We start from the raw sequence: 21,366 nt of genomic DNA on the forward strand, positions 1-21,366 counted from the left end.
ATGAGAATGAAGACACGCGACAATAATTGAACCCCCCGACCTATGGAGTGCTATCGCAGTTCGCGCGCGCCGATTAATAAAAAAGATTATATCTCTAAACTTACCGTATCCACCGAGGATGTTGTTGAATTCAGTGTGTGGTCTGCCTGTGAACTCCTCTCGGCGAAAAGTTTCGCGAATGGCACGATAATCACTGAGAACGACAACAAGGTGTGTTCCAAGTTTGGCGCTGAACATTGAGCCGTACTTCTTGGCCAATTCGGCATAATGAAGATGAACAGCTTTTCCCTTGAGAAAGGGTAGATAACCAAGAATGGGAACCCCCCATGGTCCAGGTGGTAGGGATCGAATTGTTTTGATCCACTGTAAAATTCGCACCACTCCCAATACACCAAGGAATACCAAAAGGGTTGAAAGGGCATCGGCACCACCAATTTGCGACAACCACTGGATGACACACTTCGCGAACATTTTTGCACCCCTTTTTTTTTATCTATCGAAAATGTGAAGAAAGAAATTTTTTTAGTTCAAGTTTTTTTTTTTTTTAAGTCTAAAAACCACAACGCGCCGGTTAGGTATTGCGGCGCGCGAATAAAATGCAATGAGTTACGAATTCTGTCACAACTCGCCAAAAATTCTCCATCCACTGCCGCGTGTGCGAGCCACGAGAGAATGGAGTGTACACTAACATACACCTTCTTGTCCTTGCCTGTCTTATATAGTGACTCATCAGCCTCTGACCCACGGCGAGTGTCCGTGGGGTGGGGTTCAGTGCAAGCGCTTGTTCACCATCAGTGACGCGGGGGGTAGGAGAGGTTAGCGCGTGGGGTGCGAGGGCGGGTCCTACTGCCACCGTCTCGTTGGCCGAGGTCCACGCGGATTTGGTCCCTGGTACCAATCTAGTGGGGGACCGTTGTCCTGAGTGGGGCTCACGGACCAAACAGACTAGGCACCAGAGTGTCCACAGTGTGAGGCCTATAGGGCCCATGCTAGCGTTTGCTAGCAGTTACCGCTCTGCAGTCTCGCTGGACAGACGTTTCACGCTCGCTTACTTCTTGTCACAATTCTCTCTCTCTCTCTCTATCCCTATCTCTTTCGTCTCGCTATATATGTATATGCTCAACACGTGGATTCACATCAAAAACCACGTGCTTATAATTATTTCGCGCATTTCGGTGTTTACAACTTCTCGTGAATTTTTTTTTACTTTCTTCTACTAGTGTTTTCATGTTTCGTATTTTCAAAAATAGTTTTCTATTTAAAGAGCAAATATTTATTATAAACAAAATTTAAGTGTTTTTGTATAAAAAAGGATCTAGTATACGAAAAAGTCTTCTTTTAAGTGTGCTCGTGCTCGGTGGAACGTTTTTTTACAGTGTAAAGATAGAAATCACTGTTAATTTGAAGGTATCAAATTGCAACGAATTGATACAATTGATAAAGTTATATTTGCATCAAAACATAATTTGATCCAATTCGGTATCAACTTGATACCTTCAATAATAAAACTTAAAATTGAATTTCTCAACATTTTTTATTCATAATTTTTCACACTTTATTTAAATTTATTATGGTTGTTTTTTCTACCTTTTTGAAAAAATTATTTCATAATTTTTAAAAATTTAATGCGATTTTTATTTTTTAATATTGAGTGTAACAAAACTAATTTTAATTTTAAGTAGAAACCCTAATAACACAAGATATCTTGGGATATATTGATAATATCCCGCAGATATCCTAGGGATATCCTATGGATATCAAAAGGATCTCTTAAGGATATCCAAAAAATCGGCGGTTTAGATATCCTTTGGATATCCCATGGATATCTGAGGATATCCACAGGATATCTTCTGGATATCTCTATAGACTTTCATAAATGTCCTCCAGATATCCCATAGATATCGTCAGGATATCCCACAGATATCATCAGGATATTCTCAGTATATCTTCCGGATGTCAAGAAGATATTCTCAGGATACTGTTTTTAAAGTCATTATGAGACTACGAGTGAGAATATTCTGTGAATTAAATTTTATATAAATAAAATAAAATGCAACTTGTTTTTCGAGAAAGTTGTTTAATTTGACAAATTATTAACTAATTTTTTTCTCATTCGTGATTCATTCCTTTATTCATATGCTTAATATGGCAGAAAATAAATTGGCTTTAAACAATATAAATTCTTCCCCGCAAATAACGAATAACTATTAATATTAATTATACATTAAGTGCATGAGTTTATTTAAAAACTTTGAAAAATGCGTTTCAAATCTTCATTTAAAATAAATTAGAAGCTCATAAGATTTTTCTTTTTATTATATTATTATTCATTATATTAGCTTAACAATTTTAACCTTTAAAAATATATGTTGAGATATTAAATATCCCGTGAATATCCTAAGAATATCCCACGGACATCCTGAGGATATCCCACGGACATCCTGAGGATATCCCATGGATATCCTGCGATATAATATTTAATAGATATTTTGTGGATGTCTTAGGGATATCCTATGGATGTCCTGTTGATGTCCCACAAATTGGCGGTTTGGATATCCCAAGATATCCTGGGGACCATTCTAGGATATCGACCATTGATATGGATATCCTAAGGATATCCTTTTGTTATGAGAGAAATTAAATTTTTTCAAAAATTTTAAATTGTAAATAAATTTAATCAACAGTTTTTATATATTTTTTTGAATTTTAGAAGCACGATTGTATTACAGAACGCGGGCGCTTATAAAAATCTTGTCGGTAAAAAATTATATTATCAACTTATAAAAAGTAATCAATTTTTAATACATCTTTATTAACTATTTGTTATAGTTGATAGTTTAGGTACTTGATACCTTAAACTTTGTTTCGTTTATTTATAATAAATACTATTTTTTTCAGTGTTGTCAGATCACTATGGCGCGTTTCTCCCTAGATCCCTATATAGATATTTTCCACTAAAAATAAATTTCTTCCCTTAATTTTCACAAGAAAAATAAATGAAAAAAAAAACGTAAAAATCTTTATCTCAACACAACATTTTTAATTTTTACACTAATTGTGCAAAAATTATTTAAACTTAAAGAATCGTTTAATAAAATTTAATAGTTCAATATAATAAATATATTATTATGATTATAAACATTTGTTGGAATTTCATTTATTTAAATATTATAATTCCAGATAAAATTTATGATCTTAAGAACATGGACTATAGATATGAAACTATAAAAAACACAAAAAAAAACATTTAAATTCTTTTTCACTTTTTCCGAGAGATTTTATATCTTTGTACATATTTTTTTGAATATGGCGTAGGCGGCATTTTTAATTTTTCTTTTATCAGAATTCAGTAAAAATTGTTTTAAACTTAATATTCTCAAATATATTTGAAACTTCAATTGACAAAAATTATTTAACGAATAAACTGTACTAAACAGCAGTGCAGGGCTCGGAATGTAGAAGAGCATTCTTTCTTATAGAACTGCGTGACTAATTTTTATTGGATGGGTCTTCAAATTTCATTAATCTCCATCAGTACAGACAATAAAGTTAAATTGAATAGTTTATAATTAGAGTGGCCGTACTTTAAATACTTCAGATACAATTTACGTAAGAAAAACGATATTTAGATGAAAACACCAAAAAAATCCATACTATGGAAGAAAGAAGATACTAAATTTCCTACTAAAATATTTCTCCCGTCTAAAAATGTTACTGAAGGATCAAAATCTTACTAAATTTAGTGAGATAACCACTAACTTGGCAGCACTGATTTTTTTAATTCTATCATTTATAACGACTGTATTCGTTGTTTCTGATCACGAAGTAGTATAAGGAGTCATATCGTTGTATATAAAAGATGGCCCCGTTTTCGGTATTCACGGTTCTTAAGTTTTCACCAATCTAATTACACTTGCGCCAACCGCGGGAAATTTTGGTATTAAACACTGTATTCTGTAAACACGTGATTTTAATACCGAGGTTTCCTTCTAGAGGCGCAAGTGTAATTAGATTGGTGAAAACTTGAGAACTGTGAATACAGAAAACAGGGCTACATTCCGTTAGAGCCGGTCATAGGTGAGAGATGTCTCCTTATACTACTTCGTGTTTCTGATATTCTATTTTCAATTCTCTTTTCACTCATTTCCTTCTAACCTCCAAACATATAAAATATACTTTCTTCCTACTTTTTTCATATTAACAATTTTGTTACAAATATTTTTATTTATTGTTTATCAACTTTAGCCACGTTATTTATCAAGTAAAAATATTTTAAAATGTTAAAAAAAATTTTTTTTAATATTTGTTTAACCCGCGCATAACATAATATTGCAGCAACATTGATACAATGTTTCACTTCAACATTAGAAATATTTTAATAAAATGTTGCAATAATGTTTCAGAAACATTGCAATGTCCGACTTTAAAAATATTCCAATGTAATATTTCAGAAATATTAGAAAAAAATTTTTGGTAAAAATGTTTTGGAAGTTTTTTAAATTCCATGTTTTCACTATATACACTGTTAGAAAAATCTGTATTAGATTTAATATACATGCGTATGAAGCGAATATGCACTACAGGTATTGAAATCTAAGATACATGTATATTAAATTTAAAGTGACAACATGGCGGCTGTAGATGCCTATTTCACCAAACGGTCATTATTTCCTTGATATTGAAAATTTATTTGAAATTGAAACAACAGTGCGTAATTCTTTAACTATTGTGTTGTTTATGTCCAAATAATGTTTTATAAGGGGAGAATTTTTCAAAAAAACATTCTAAATACAAGAATTTTAATACTTATATGTGACATTTAGGTTAAGTACTATAAATGTCAAATTATATGCATTTTTACAATGTAAATTGATTTAAACTTGTATTTACATGAAAGAAATTACTTTGCTTTATTAATAAAAACCTTATTTTGTACACAAGAACATGTATAAATTGAGTAAAATGCAATTTTTTTATTTGAATTTTTTTCAGTGACAAAATTTAATATACTTTGTATATGAATTACACTCTAATATACCAGTTTCTTAAATTTAAGTACTTTATGTATATTAAAACTACAAACATTTTTAACAGTGTAATTGTGTTTACATCGGAGAATCAAAACGATATTTAAAAAGAAGAATGTATAAACATGCAAGATCGACAAGAACACATATCGACATTAATAATACAGCTTTATCTTTACATGTAAAAAATAATAAACATAATTTTGACTTCAATAAAGTTAAAAATTTTAAATATTGATAAAAATGAAAATAAAAGACGTTTACTACAAATGATTAACATTATAAAAAATCTATAAATTTTAAAAGTGACATTCAGAATATTAGTAAAATTTATCAAGGTGTTTTAAACAGTTTTAACTAAACAAATTTATTAAATAATAAAAAAAATTTCAAATTCACAAATGACCGTTATTTCTCGTATTAATCTTTTGAATTAAATTTTGACAATTTTTATAGTAAAGAACTGTATATACAGTTTCTTAATTATAATTATACTTAAAAACATGCTTTACAACGGAGGTACTCTTACGTTTTTATACTGTTCTTTATAAATTTAAACTTAAAATTATACAAAATAATGTTTCTAGATCTTGTAATCTCTTGAAAATGATGGTGGCTACCATAGAAACGTCGAGAAAAATGAGAAACATTATATTTTTTTATCAAAAGAAATTTTGAAAAAAAGAATAAAATTATTTTTGGAAAATTTTGGCCTAAACATTTAAACAATTGAGCCACCGCGTACAATAACCGCAGATGCGCTCGGGCAGTCTGGCCCAGCCGCAATATCTACTACGAATTGAGTGGTGGGAACGAGATTTGGCCAATAAGAACACTAGAATTGGCCTACACCGCGCAACTCGACGTAGATATTGCGCTTGGGCCAGACAGCCCGAGCGCACTGCGGTTACTGTACGCGGTGGCTCAATTATAATATTATGAAATCCAAAAAAAACTTAATTTTTAAATTAATTTGAACAAAATAATTACTTTTTTGCAGAAATGAAATTTGTAAATACAAAAAATTCAGAAATTCGGTAAGTACCCAGATAGCACGTAAGCCTGCAGCAAACTTGCGGCAAGCTTACCTCGCAATATTGCCAACCTTGCACGGCAAACTTGACGCGAGCTTCAAATGTCCCACCTGACCCAAGCTCGCATGATAAGCTTACCGAAAGATTACAGTGTAAGGTTACTGCAAGATTGCTCAGTAAGCTTGCACGGTAAGCTTTTAGCAAGTTTGGTGCAAGGTTGCCAGATAACCTTATTTTTAACCTAAAAATTATTTTTTAATGTTTCGTCTAATTAACATTTTTAAAAAAAATTTTTTTTTAGGTTTAAAGCAAGGTTATTTGGCAACCTTGCACTAACCTTGATACGAACTTACCGTGCAAGCTTACTGAGAAATCTTGCGATAATCTTATGGTACAATCTTGTTGTAACCTTACACTGCAATATTTCGGTAAGATTACTGAGCAATCTTTCGGTAAGCTGACCATGCAAGCTTGGTTCAGGTGGGACATTTGAAGCTTGCCGCAAGGTTGCTGCGCAAGTTTATGTGCTATCTGTGTAAGGATAAAAAAAATTGTTAATCTTAACAACGCTGCAAAAATAAGAAAATGACAAGGCATTAATGTTTTTTTATTAAATTAAATAAGTAAACAAAACTTCAAATCATTAGCTTATTCTTAATTAATTATTCAACACCAATTAATACTAAAATTATAAAAAATGAAATTTTTGGAATTTAAATTAAAATGATTAATTTAAATGCTTTACTTCAATTCAATAATTAACTTTTGCTATTTCTCAATTCATTTTTTAACTTTAATTGTATATTTAACTATAGATTACTAAAAAAAAATAATTTTTGTATTCGCAGATATTGAACGAAATGAATGGAAAAGTTGTCTACTGAAGGACCAATCGTCAAAAGAGATAATGAAGAGTATTCAAATGTAAATATGATATTAATTGCAAGTTTTTGAAGAAAATAAAAAAAATCAATTTCATCACGTGCACATTTTTTTTAAGTTTATTTAATTTTTATTATGAGTTTTTATTTTTATCTATTTTAATTATTATTATATTTGCTATATTTTCGCTTATTGTAATTATTTGATGTTAATCATTAAATTTGTACTCAAGTTTATTCATTAATAAAGTATAAAAAATCACATACCTGGTATTACTTCACACAACATAATTGCTAAAATTTTCTTCAATTGGAATTTTTATTTACTTTTTTCTTTCGAATATTGTATAATATATTTTAACATAAATAATTGTTTTTTACCAGAATTTTAGTGAGGTATAATTTTTGTGAAAGTAGTTAAACGGAAAAATATTTTAGCAGTATTTTTTTTAATATTGCTGCAACATTGCTGAATATATTCTTGCAACATTCAAAAAATTTTGACTAAAAATTTTTTTGTAATATTCCTATCATTTTATCAATTAATTCTCAAAACTTTAATAATATTAGATTGTTATTATTATTATTATTATTATTATTATTATTATTTGTATAATATAATACTAATAAACATAGTTTAACATTTGTTTTACTCTTTGGTCTATCTTTAGAAAATCCTGTGAGAAAGACTGTTTTAATGAATATGCAAAATAATTTTAAATGTTACTCACAAATGCCCATGTGTCCCCATTTTTTCTACTTTTGAGTAATCTTTATACAACTTATATTTTTAGAGTAGTATCCTTAAAAATATATATTTAGTCGCCTTAAAAATTTCTTTCGAGTTACGTATTATATTATATCACAAACTATATAATCTATGAGTATTCTAGACAAAAATATTAACATTCCACTAATGAGGGATTCCACGTGAAGTGACCCAGGTCAAAATTTTGATCACGTTAAATGTTTACACAAACTTTAGTTCTATTAGATACAAAATCAAATAAAAAATATTTTTAATTTATTTTTAAAAATATAAAATCTTTTTGGGGTAAAAGTTTCAGCCTTTATGTAACACAGCATATTTTGATGAGTTCTATATAGTTCCTTTAAAACAAGCCAAAAAAATGTTGTTAAATATGGATTTTGTAGATTTTTTTTACCAGCTTTTCAATGGTATAAATTTTTTTTAAATGAATTTTTAACCTTAAAAAATGAAAATTAAAAAAAGAGTTTCTTCTAAAATGGTCAGTTTGAAAAAAAAAATTTTCTATAAAGTTCAGGTATAATTCTGGGCCTCATTCTTACGTGAACTAATTTCCATTTGATATAATTTTTATTTGATATAATCGTCAATTGAACCTATTTTCATTTGGTATAATTTAATCTTTAACATTATAACTGAGAATCGCACATAAAAAAAAACAATTTTGTGATAGTGCTTTAAACCATCAAGGCAAATTTCTATCAAAACATTTTTAGAACAGGCAAACAATGGTTCAATTTCAAATTTCTTGCTGTGTACAACGTATTCAAGGATAATTTGAAAAAGTACGTTTAGAGCATGAACCCAAGCTGAAAAAAGATCCTGTTCCTAACATTGTAAAAGGAATGTTACTAAATCACTTCGAAATTATGTGATAAAATCTCTGCAAATTATTATTTATTTTTCAGTTTCAAACGTAGACGGGGAGAGAGCTTTTTTTGCATATGGCGATATTGTTTCTCCAAAACGTTGCAACTTACTTCCCATCAATGCAGAGACGATTTAAACTGATGTCTAGACTGATCTCATTACTGTCAAAAAAATATCTATTTTTAAAAGTTTAAAATGTTTTAATATAATAATATAAAACGCGTTAAACAAGAATATGTTAATATATATGTTACATTTCACTTTTTTCAGTTGACAAAATTATTTATTAACTATATTAAAATCATTTAAGAAGTATTATGCACGATGTATCATTGACTCTTATATGTAATTCCGATTGAAAACTACAGTCGTTCAAAAAATAGGTGACCACCTTAGGGTCCCCTCCCCTATTTATATATAGCCAAAAGTTAAAAACAATTTATACGGAGATAATTCTGTGTGGTGATTGCACAGGAATACACAGTTTTGAACCCGAGTAACGAAGACCTGTTCCTAAAATAAATTTTAACGCTGAATTCGAATCCGCACAGTCCATTTTGGTACTACACGTCAGGTTTTTGAGATAATTGCAATTTTAAATTTTTGATGCTTTTAACAAAATTGTTATTGTTAATTAAACTATATTACTTATAAAAAAAGTCATAACTTTGTTCAAGGTTTTTGGGGTCGCTGATTACAAATATGAAGTCAGATTTTTAAAATTCAAAATGGCGGATTTAATATGGCGGACGACTTTTCTGAAAATCGCTTCAATTCACCTAAAACTCGTTACTCGGGGGTTTTTGGGGTCGCTGATTAGGAATATAGCATTAGATTTTCAAAATTCAATATGACGGATCCAATATGGCTGACAAAAATTTAAACAATTTGTAAATTCAGATGTTTATTACATGAACATTTTGCTTCCTCTTAACGATCAGCAAAAAAAATTTGCTTCCTCGTTGAAAAAGCATTAACATTAAAATAAACATACATAAATAATATAATAATATAAACATTTGAGAATAAAAAATTTTTCAGCTAAAATGTGAAATTAGGATTTTTTAACTTTTATTAATTCTTCAAAATTTAAATCAAATTTATACTTTATATATACCAATCGATTCGTTTTCATGCAAGGAATAAAATTATTTCATATATACATTTCAATTTAAAAAAAAACAAAATTTTATAGCTAAAATGTGAATTTTTGATTTTTTAACTTTCATTAATTCTTTAAATTTAAATCAAATCTATACTTTTTATGGGCAAATCCACGAAACTTTTAACTTTTGTGATTCTCGAATCGAACACTTAAAAATCTGAATTATTTTAAATTAAAACTTTAAGTATCAATTTTTTGTTAAATTATATACAAAGGAACATTTATGTACAGTATTAGAACAAAATATTTATGTGACAATTAGTTTTATAAGTTAAAAAGTGAAAAAATGTTTAAATTTCATTTGAATTTCTTGAAAGGTTTATATTCTTAACGTTTTTATTTTTACGGCGTGTAAAACATCACTTCAGCTACTATGGAAATATCTAACAGACATATTTTATCAAAAAAAATTTCACTATCCCATTAGTGTGCCACCACTAAAACTAAAAATACGGAGGTTTGATTGAGTGATAGCACTTTTTAAAAAAATTCAATTGAACGTCTTCTTATGAAAAAATCTATTACGGCGTTGGATAAAAATAAAAGTTCAATGCATTTCTTAAAAGGTGATGAAAAAACAAAAATTTTAAGATCTTCCTCAATGATGTGCCTCTAATTGTATTCCTGTGGCAACAATTTAAAGATGATATTAAAAATCGTGATTTCATTTAAATTTATACATTTTTGAAAGGCACAACTGCATTTTTGCTTTAAACATGTCAATCTATGGTGTGATCGAAACATTTTCATACATATATTTGAACACAAAAACGCCGCTTAAGGATTTTGAGTGAAATAAATTTTATTAAGTTAAGAATATACTGATAACACTTTTTTGGAGTCTTTACCCCCCTCTTTTCTCAAAATTCTGACGTGCTAAGCAAATTTGGGTGCCAGAATCGTGTTCAGAGGACGAAAATACTTTGGAAACCACTCCGATATCAAAAATAAAAAAAAATATGAATTTGTTACGGGGGGGGGGTTTTGAGGTCGCTGATTACGAACTTGACATCAGATTTTAAAACGAGTTTTAAGCCAATCCGTTCAATTTTTAAATTTTTCCGCCATATTAGATCCGCCAGTTTAAATTTTTAAAATCTATTGACAGATTCGTAATCAGCGACCTCAAAAAGCCCCGAGTAACGAGTTTCAAGCAAATCCAATCAATTTTTAAATTTTGTCCGCCATATTGGATCCGTCATTTTGAACTTTAAAAATCTGATGTCTTATTTGTAATCAGCGACCCTTAAAACCCCCGAGTAACAAGTTTCAAGCAAATCCAATTGATTTTTAAACATTCACTGATATTCAGGCGGAGTTTATACAACATAAGCTAACTTTCGTGTATACACAGTGATGCACATATACTATCATGTTTACATGTGTACGTCAGTGTGCCTATACGCCGGTTAGCTTGTGATGTATAAATTCCTCAATTTTATTTTGGATGGTCTATATGAGATATCCAATGTGAGATATCCCGTCTCAGATACTGAGGAAAATCCCGTACAAGATATCCCTGAGATATACAGCACGGGTTACCCACGGAATGGAAATTTGAATATCCCATCATTTAGTGGGATATCCCTGGGATATCTTTTTGTTGTGTGGGAAGAATTATGAAATGAAAAATTAGCTCAAAATTGGACGAAATAAATATTAGTTTAAATCAGAATTAGTTCAACCCTACTGAACAGGAACAGAAATTAAAATAAGAAAAAATATAGTTCAAACAAAATTTGTTTAATTCAAATAAATATTTATTTCAGCTAAATAAACGTTTGGTTTATGCAACCTAATGTTTGGTTAACTGTATATCAATGCATTTATTTTGTTGATTTAACCAAAATTTGGTTGCTTCAAACGAATTTTTTTCTGAGTGTAGGCACACTTTTGGTAGCTGGTGTTGTATAAACTCCTAAATATCAGTTGGAGTTCGAGTAATTTTTATAAGGAGAACTCAGTGCTATTATAAGTCAGGTTCCTGGCGAATTGCACTTGAATTCAAGCAAAAGTCGCTACGACTCTTCCATATGATTAATCTAGGTTATATTTCGTATAATAATCACCACAGAATTCTCTCCGTATCCACTAAATGATGGGATATCCAAATTTTCATCCTGTGGGTAACCCGTGCTGTATCTCCCAGGGATATCTTATACGGGATTTCCCGCACTATCTGAGACGGGATATCTCACATTGGATATCTCATATACACTAGCCCAAATAAATTGAGCTTTTTAAATTATTTAAAATTGAAATTACAAAATTATGAAATGCATAATTATAATCATAATACTTTTTTATTAAATTCTCTTTCCATCAAATATATACCCTCACAGCATGGGATATTCCGTGAATATTCCATTTTCATCCCGCGATATCCCTGAGATAGTCCAGGGATATCCCACGGGATGGAAATTTGGATACCCCAGGAATATCTTTAGGATATCCAAATTTCTGCTCTGTGCCACATTGATGATAATTTCTCGAAAACACCATAAAGACATACAAAGGACTTCTTTAAGACGTTATATGTCTGGCCAGAAGACGTCTAAAAGACATCCGAAAAGGACGTCTAAAAGACATTCGGAAATGACGTCTTTAGGACTTAGAAATTTTTTTTTTAGATTATTTTTTAAGTTAAAACACATTAATTATTATTATCTTACTTAAATCTTGACTTAATTTTGATTTTTGTTTTATTTTTACACGTTTATACAGAAATCAGGAATGAAAAAATCCTCTCGGACCTGGGATCGAACCCGCGATACATTGGGTTCAAACTCTATGCCTTAAGCATCTGAGCCATCGGAGACAGATAAAATCCGGCCTTTACAAAGTTTACGAACTTATTTGTCAATGAAATGAGTCGAACTTAAAAAATTTCTATAACATTCATCTTAAGCAACTTTAATGTTTACGTTGAACTTAGAAAATAAAATATAAAAGTTATTTTTATGGAAAATGTTCTATTTTCAAAATCTGAAAAAGATGTATTTTAGACATGATAAAGACATCTTTATAAACAGACATAGAACCTTTTTTGGACGTACTTCAGACATATTATTCACGTTATTAATATATACCATACGAGGCCAAATTAAAAACGTCTTTAATCAAAGTTCAAAAGACGTCCGCAAAAAGACATCCTCAGGATGTCTTTGGAACAAGTGTGCCCACTGGGAAATCATTTGTTGCCTGGCAAAGCTATATTTATACATTTGATGGAAAGAGAATTTAATAAAAAATGTATTATGATTATAATTGTGCATTTCATAATTTTGTCATTTCAATTTAAAAAAATTTTAAAATCTCAATTTATTTTGGATCTCTATGAGATATCCCGTCTCAGATACTGCGCGAAATCCTGTATAGTATAAGATATCCCTAAGGATATACACTCTCTAAATTTAAATCAGCGGAATCTCGCTGATTCTCAGCTATAAGTATACCACTGATTCCAATCAGCTAATATGCACTGATGAATTAGTGGAATTTCACTGATTTTTCAGCGTATATCCGCTGATTGGTACCAGTGGTATACTTATCGCTGATTCAAATTTAGAGAGCAGCACGGGTTACCCATGGGATGGAAATTTGGATATCCTAGAGATATCCCATCATTTTGTGGGATATCCTTTTGTTGTGTGGGTAAATATACCTTTACATTGCAACAAATGATTTACATTAAGTATTTTTGGAAAGACGTTCCGGAAACGTTTACACTGATGTATACATCTTATCAGCTGCGTGGAAATCTTAGATATCCCGTGGAATATCGCACAGAACGGAAATTTGGATGTCCTAGGGATATCTTACATAAGCTATTTCAGGAATATCGCGGAATGAAAATGCTGTAAGGGTTTTTTGGTCTAAACTATATTTGTCCTTTTATTTTTATATGGCCTCATCACACTGTAAAAAGAAGGTACTAAAATAGTACCAAGTTTAGGTATTAAAATAGAACCAAAAGGCAATTTAGTACCTAAAGTTGGTATTAAATTAATACCTTTCGTTTTACAGTGCACCAATTGACCCAATCATCATTTGACCTAATTCTTAAATTACCCCTCATAACAAAAGGATATCCATATCAATGGTCGATATCGTATATTGGTCCCCAGGATATCTTGGGATATCCTTAGGATATCCAAACCGCCGGTCTGTGGGACATCAACAGGACATCCATAGGATATCCACAGGATATCCCTAAGACATCCAAAAAATATCTATTAAATATTATATCGCAGGATATCCATGGGATATCCTCAGGATGTCCGTGGTATATTCTTAGGATATTCACGGGATATTTAATATCTCAACATATATTTTTAAAGGTTAAAATTGTTAAGCTAATATAATGAATAATAATATAATAAAAAGAAAAATCTTATGACCTTCTAATTTATTTTAAATGAAGATTTGAAACGCATTTTTCAAAGTTTTTAAATAAACTCATGCACTTAATGTATAATTAATATTAATAGTTATTCGTTATTTGCGGGGAAGAATTTATATTGTTTAAAGCCAATTTATTTTCTGACAATATTAAGCATATGAATAAAGGAATGAATCACGAATGAGAAAAAAATTAGTTAATAATTTTTCAAATTAAACAACTTTCTCGAAAAACAAGTTGCATTTTATTTTATTTATATAAAATTTAATTCACAGAATATTCTCATAATGACTTTAAAAACAGTATCCTGAGAATATCTTCTTGACATCCAGAAGATATACTGAGAATATCCTGACGATATCTATGGGATATCTGGAGGACATTTATGAAAGTCTATAGAGATATCCAGAAGATATCCTGTGGATATCCAAAGGATATCCAAACCGCCGATTTTTTGGATATCCTTAAGAGATCCTTTTGATATCCATAGGACATTCCTAGGATATCTGCGGGATATTATCAATATATCCCAAGATATCTTGTGTTATTAGGGACCTAACCTAGTTATTGCATGGCATAATTCTTATTTGGTATATTATTTATTGAAACTAATTTTTGTGTATTCTACTTTTTATGTGCCCACATTTTTCTTTGGTCTAGTCTTTGTGTTACTTAATTAATAAAATCGTGTAACATAATTGTTATTTATGATAAACTTTATGTGGCCTAATTTTGTTGTCTTTTCATTTAGACTAATCCTTTTTTTGGTGTATTCATTATTTAAACTAATTCCTAATAATAGGCATTATTAAAATGAAACAGAATATAATATTGGTTCATGAAAATATTTTTCTCATATTGGAATATTAATTAATATTAATATTTTAATGTTTTATTGAATAAGTTTTGAATTTTAATGAAAAAGGTATAAATATTTTATTTATAATTTTAAAAGTGTAATTATAATTATTTGCTTTGAGTGTATTTCAAACAAATTATGACTTATATTTAGGGGGTAAGTATCTATATTTTAATAATTCGTGTTTAATTTAGAGTTTAAATATTTTCTTATTATTAATTCAAAAGTGAAAATCGTCTATTAAAAAAGTGTTAAATTAATATTTTTGTACATTGCGTAACTATATTTAAAATTATTAATAATAATAAATAAACTGGCTTTTAAATTAAAAACAAATTAACAAAGATGTTTTAAAAAGATTAAAGAGATTTCGAAATATAAATAAAATGAATTTGATTCAGTAAAAGTATTTGCCATTTGGTATTGTTTGACAATGTTGAGCAAAGTAAGCAGAACAGGTCAGTTGACAGTTTACACATACGCACTGTTCAACAGGGTCAGGCAATCTTCTCTTACGTAATACAATGTAATCAAATTTGAAATTTTTATCCTTTCTTCGAGATTATCGTTGATATTATTTTTCATTTGTCAGCATAAAATGTTTTATGTTCATTCACAGATTTGGAATAATATTTTGTGTTGCCCTCGAAACTTAGTTATAAATGATTATGTAATTTCTATAATTGAATAATTTAAATGTTTCTTAATTATAAGCAATGCACATAATAACACTATGTGACAAAAAAATAAATAATATAATATTTTTAAGAACAAATAATAATTAATACTCCCATTTTCATAATAAATTATGTCGTAATGTATCTTAAAGGCAAAATTTATTTATTAAATAAATTATTAAAATATTAATATAATGGTGAGAATTCAATCTTTTTGAAAAGCTAAAAGAATTTTTTAGATTTTTCTTTTTTGTTTGAAAATTTAAATATTTTAATGTTTCAAATTTTTGACTAGATTGGATAATTTTAAGAAAAAAAAATGGTGTGTTAATTTTTTCAAAAATCAATCTGAAAATTTTCTGTATCATAACAAAGAGCATATTAAGTACACTCGCACCAATAATAGAGAGTAGGTTAGCGACCTAAACGTTCAGTTACATTTTCAGATTTTCTACTACCAGTTTCCCTTTGCACCAACAGATAGTAAGAAGTCGTGTGTGTTATCCATGAACTTGTATAATAAATATTTTTTTTATAAATAATAAAAAAATTATTATTTGACAAACGAACTGTCTAAAAACATCGTACGGAAAAAATATTAAAATTATTATTATTAAATTATTACCCAAGTAGCACGATATATCAACCAGATGTCACGGTGATATCACCGGGGAATGTCACCGTGACATCAGGAAAATGTCAAAGTGTCCGCCTTACGGTGATATCACACGGTGACATCAAGGTGATATCATGGTGACATCAAGGTGATATCATGGTGATTTCACCGTGACATCTGGTTGATATATCGCGCTACTTGGGTATAAAAAATAAGAATTTTTTTGGTAGTCAATGAATATATACTATTTTAAATAAACTTAATTGTGAAAAAATATTTTCAAAAATTTTTAATCCTTAATCTGTAACCATACGTCACTCGTGTCTTTCGAAAAGTGAACAGCAGTTACAGGAGCAAATCGGATTTCGAAAAGTGCACGAGTGATCTATCCTTACAGTGAACGGTGCCGAAAAGTGCAAGGTGAATAATATTATTTTTTGCTAAATTCTAGTATTTTTTCGAAATTTTGACGTTTTTTCATCCAACATCTTTTTTTAAATTCTGATTTTTTAAATATGATTTTTATTTATTTATTTTTTTTTATGAAATGACGTTTTCTTATGAAAATTTTTTTTTAACGTTAATAACCCCCACAGCACCGAAACTTTCCTAAAAAGTTAGTAAATATTTACTTGGAATAATTAATTGCAATGTTTATTGAAAGTTATGTAAAGATTTAAATGTCCCACTTGAATAAATGTTTAGCGCGAAACTTTCCTGAACATTTATTTAAGGACGTTTATCCACGGAAATGCAGACCTCTTGAAAAAAAATAATTAATTAACATTTATATAATTAAAATAACCCACACGGTTGCAGTCAACGTAGTTCTAAAACCACCTTACAGTCTATGGGTTAAATAAATTTGTGTAGAGTTTAACAGTGTGCAATTTAATAAAATTAATTTTATTTTTAAATACAAATAAAACGTGTGCAAAAATCAATAAAAAAAATCCCCTATGTCTTTCTGTAGCTTTTGAGATATAAAAAAAGAAAAAAATTTGTTTTTGCTTCCTCATGAGGATGCTTTGCATTCGTCACGATTTTCGATGTTTTAAAATTGGGTTATATGGACTCATTTTTATCTAGAATTAATATAATGTGTACGTCCGCATGAAAACGGACCACTTTTTCGATTACAATAAGGATTATTTTTGCGTGAGCATTAATGCAAATATCGCCCTTATGAAAGAATCTAAAGTGGTACCTTTTCATGCGGACGTACACATATATGAAGTTCTGAGCAAATGTCCAGATTTATGTGTTTGTGTATGTGTGTGTATGTCACAAAATATTGTGTACAAATTATCTCAGAAACGTTTTTAACGGATTGTCCTAAAATTTTGTATGCTTATTGTAATCATTAATATCTAAAATCTGACACAAGGATTTCGGAATATATTCACAACATTTTTTTTTACAATTTTTTCAAAATTTGAAAAAAAAATTTTTTTCTAAATATTTTTTTTTGTGTAAATTTAATTTTGTTTGGTAAAAAAACTTATTTCTTGAATTAAAACGAATTGATTAACCTATATAAAGTTCATATTTTACTGAAATCTATAGAGTAAATAACTTTTTTGAATTTTTGAAAAAAGTTGTTTTTTGCATTTTATGAAATTACTTTTTCCTATATATAGAAATTTTAATTAATTCTTGCCAAAATTGTATTCCTGACATGAAAGCGAATCGATTGATATATATATATATAAAGTTATAAAGTTTACATTTTACCAATAATTATAAAATTGATCGCTATTTTAGTTGTGATCCTTCTTATAATCTTGAATATGTATAAGTGTATCATGATGAGGAAGCTAAATAGTCATGAAATGAACACCTACACGGAGAGAAATTTCAAACTATTTTCGCATGAACTTAGTATGCGCAAGTTACAACAGGTAGTGCAAAAAACGCTTCGGCTGATCCAATTTGTACAAGGACCCATGCGATTTTGGCATGGATTCCAAGTAAATTACGCATAGGTGTGTGAGTGTATTATTCGCATCGGTTGTCCATGTGAAAATAGTTTGAAATTTCTCTCCGTGTAGTTTGTTCTAAGATGAAAATTGAAGCAAAAACCTTTCCGGTCGCGAAGTGATTCTCCTCAGAAAGGGTTTCTATCACATATCTGTAAACCTGATATTTTTTCAAAAAATAAAATTTATAAAGTATTTTTTTTCTATTTAAAGTGTACCTAATAAAGATATATAAGAAGGGAAATTCCTGAAGTGATCCAACTGCCAAATTTTGAGAATTGCAGTTTTTGAAAAATCATAACTATTGCATAAAAGGATGAAAAACAATTTGACCTATATGTTTTCAAAAGGTTTTTTCCTGCTCTTTCGAATGGTTGAAAGATTTTTTCAAAAAATTCAAAATTTGCCGTTTTTTTGAAAATCAAAAACTTTTTGACTTCTTTTTTATACTTCGGTCTTTTTTTATTTATTTTTTTTTTTTTGAAGCTAAAAAATGTTTATTTTCACTACAAAAAATATTGAGATGTCCTTTTTTGTTACTTTCGAAATATTAATTAATTAATTATTTAATGTTATTAAAAAATGACATATTTTATAAACAAATAAAGTTATCGTAATTCTGACGTTATTAAATGAAAGTTGACATAATTCCGCATCCAACGAGCCCTATATAAAATACTTTGGATTAGTGGATTGTTAATAAACAATTGGCTAACATTGAAATTGTTTATAAAAAATCCTCTTATCCAAAATAGTTCATATAGGGCACGTTGGATGTGGAATTTCGTAAGCTTTCAACTGGTAGCTTTAGAATTGCAATAACTTTATTTATTTGTAAAATATTTCATGTTTTATTAACATTAATTAATTAATTAATATCTCGAAAATTACAAAAAAGGACATCTCAATATTTTTTTGTAGTGAAAATACATATTTTTAACTTTCAAAAAAAAAAAAATAAATAAAAAAAAGACCGAACTTAAAAAAAAAGTCAAAAATATTTTTGATTTTCAAAAAAAGGTCAAGTTTTGAATTTTTTGAAAAAATTTATGCACCATTCGAAAGAGCAGGAAAAAACCTTTTGAAAACATAGAGGTCAAATTTTTTTCATCTTTCTGTTTAAAAGTTACAAGTCTTCAAAAATTCACTGTTTAAATTTTTCTAAAAAATTCAATTCCTGCCCCCCTCTTATAGTTTTTGATAAAACCTAACAATACTTCGTGGTTAAAGTTTGACGCGGTGTGCAATTTAATTGTACAGAATTTAACAAATAAAATGTGGAGAGTTAAAACTGTGTAGAATTTAACATTGTATAGTTTAACGTATAGAGTTTAAGGACTTTTTTCCATGGAAAGAAGAAATATCAATTTTTAAGAAAAAAATTTTAAACCTAAAAAATTTCTTTGCTTTTACAATTTGGATAGGGTAAAAATTTCCTCTCACATCGCTACTACAGATTTTTTGAAAAATGATTCGATTGCAATTTTCTTTAGAAAATGATTCTTTACAACTTCACCGTGGGGATTTTCAAACAAGTAAGCCATTTGGAAAATATGTCTATTTATTTTAAAACATCTAAATTTTTCTTTTAAACAAATAGTCACATTTTCGAAACGGCTTGCTTGTTTGAAAATCCCCACACGGTGAAGTTGTAGAGAATCATTTTTTAAAGAAAATAATCCATATTACATTGAAATCAATTCATTATTAAAAAATTCTGTAAAAGCAATATGACAGAAAGTTTTTATTCTATGCAAATTGTATAAATAAATAAATTTTTTCTTGCAAATTGATAGTATTTTTTCTTTCAGAAAGTACAATTAATAATATTATTTTAATTAACTATTTTTTTCTGAAGGTTTGCATTTCCCTGGATAAGCGTCTTTAAATTTGTTGAATTTGAACCGCGCAGAGATTTGTAGGCTGTAGACTGTTTTGAACCCTACTTTTTCATTTCAAACCACTGCTGCGGGCAGTGCACGGTACAAAAAGAAATTCAAAATCTCCGGTTATAATTGGAAATACAAATTTTTTTCATGAATATAAATTGGTCAAGTAAGAGTTACGTTAAATGTTAATTGGGCCAAATGATTTTTGAATTCCTAAAGTGGAAAAAAGTATATTAAAAAATTGAAACCTATTTTATGGCTAAATAGATAACTTATATCTATTCCCTTTTGAATGAGAAACACTTGCACATCAAAGGGTATCAAACACCCAAGTATGCCCTTTATGTAATTTTTCGAAAGTGTGACATTTAAGGGTTAAATTAATAAATTATGAAAATGTCCCACGTTTAACTTAATATGCTCGTTATGCATTTATTTATCATATATGTAAGTTTAGATAAATGAATGCGACTCGCATGAAAATTCCCCAAATCTTATATATAGCTATAAACCGCATTTAACATATAAAATATTTCGACATCAAATCATTTGACAGTGAAATTCCACAGATTCAAATATTAAGAGATTATATATAATTTTTTTTTAACTTTAAAATATGAATAATTACCGTATAAAATGTTGAAAAATTTTCTTATAATATAAATAAATTGGAATTAATCTGTTCAACACTGTTGCCTTTGGTTAACTGAATAATTGTAGGTAATCAATCAATTTATATACAAATATAGCAAGGTTCAATGAACTTTTCTCAATATAAAGTAATCAATAAGTGAATAGTATATATAGATATATCAATATATATTGAATCTATGAAATTTCTGGAAATATATATCAAGATCTGGTACACACAAAGATAATTTATGAGTATCATACTAATATTGACTTCATTCTATGAGCTCCGGGTTAGCTGATTTATTGAAAAATCATAAAAAAAATTTCAGTTTACTGAAGATAAAAAATTCCAATTATATGGATAAAGAATATTTTTTTTAATCAATCTATATGAATTCCAAAAATTTTCATTAAGATCGATTGGGATAAATGCTCGAAATATACAAAATATATAGACAAATGAAGATATTTTGAAGAAACACATATTTGCAGTTTTCTATAACCTATCGTCAATTTTCTATGGAAAATCTTGATATTTATTATATAAAAATTATTATTAAATATA

General features: G+C 28.7%; 1 protein-coding gene across 2 annotated transcripts in view; it reads right to left on the reverse strand.

Moving 5' to 3' along the window:
- Positions 1–20,843, reverse strand: part of LOC127279309 (cytochrome P450 18a1) — a 28,164-nt gene extending 7,321 nt beyond the window's left edge. The window contains exons 1-2 of one of the 2 annotated variants that reach the window (XM_051301599.1): positions 20,797–20,843; positions 105–493 (exon numbers count right to left, since the gene is read on the reverse strand). In XM_051301599.1, coding sequence (XP_051157556.1) covers positions 105–471 — 367 coding nt within the window. In that variant the 5' untranslated portion in view covers positions 472–493; positions 20,797–20,843. Of the gene's footprint in view, positions 1–104; positions 745–20,796 lie in introns of those variants that run through there. The other variant, XM_051301598.1, reaches the window with a different exon arrangement.
- Between the last annotated feature and the right edge of the window lie 523 nt (positions 20,844–21,366).

This window comes from Leptopilina boulardi, unplaced genomic scaffold (genome assembly GCF_019393585.1).
Source record: "Leptopilina boulardi isolate dan_hultmark-lab unplaced genomic scaffold, ZJU_Lbou_2.1 LbouV2_214, whole genome shotgun sequence".
NCBI classification, from domain to species: Eukaryota; Metazoa; Arthropoda; class Insecta; order Hymenoptera; family Figitidae; genus Leptopilina; species Leptopilina boulardi.